This window comes from Tupaia chinensis, unplaced genomic scaffold, assembly GCF_000334495.1.
Source record: "Tupaia chinensis unplaced genomic scaffold, TupChi_1.0 Scaffold142100_1, whole genome shotgun sequence".
NCBI lineage: Eukaryota > Metazoa > Chordata > Mammalia > Scandentia > Tupaiidae > Tupaia > Tupaia belangeri.
In genome coordinates, this window is record NW_006201951.1 from 669,174 (window position 1) to 669,705 (window position 532).

The following is a 532-nucleotide window of genomic DNA, read 5'->3' on the forward strand; positions in this document are numbered from 1 at the left end:
TAGGAGTCCGCAGGGCAGCCGGGGTCCCCCCCAGGCCTGGCGGGACCAGGATGCAGACCGTTCTCCTCCCCCCAGCTCCCACCCAGCACCCCCACCCACTCGAGCATCCTGCCTGAGTGGAGACAGCCGGATGCCGGCTGACCCAGGGCCTGAGGTGGGCAGCGGCTGGCCGGGCCTCCTCATGTCCTGCCTGAAGGGCCCCCATGTCATCCTCAAGATGGAGGCCATGAAGATCGTCCACCCCGAGAAGTTCCCCGAGCTCCCGGCCACGGCCCCCTGCTTCCCACCTGCCCCCCGGCCCACTCCTGCCCTGGCACCCAAGCGTGCCTGGCCCTCAGACACAGAAATCATTGTCAACCAGGCCTGTGGGGGGGACCTGCCTGCCGTGGAGGGGGCACCCCACACCCCACCACTGCCACGGCGGTCCCGCAAGGGCAGTGCAGAGCTGGGCTTCCCTCGCGTGGCGCCAGCAGACGAGGTCATCGTGAATCAGTATGTGATCCGGCCCAGCCCAGTGGCCGCGGCGGCCACC

General features: G+C 69.7%; 1 protein-coding gene across 1 annotated transcript in view; it reads left to right on the forward strand.

Annotated features, from left to right (window-relative positions):
• Window positions 1-6: 6 nt before the first annotated feature.
• RNF208 (ring finger protein 208) overlaps window positions 7-532 on the forward strand; it is a gene marked incomplete in the record, with an annotated part of 4,072 nt that continues 3,546 nt past the window's right edge. The window contains 1 exon segment of the mRNA XM_014582041.1: window positions 7-532. Coding sequence (XP_014437527.1) covers window positions 131-532 — 402 coding nt within the window.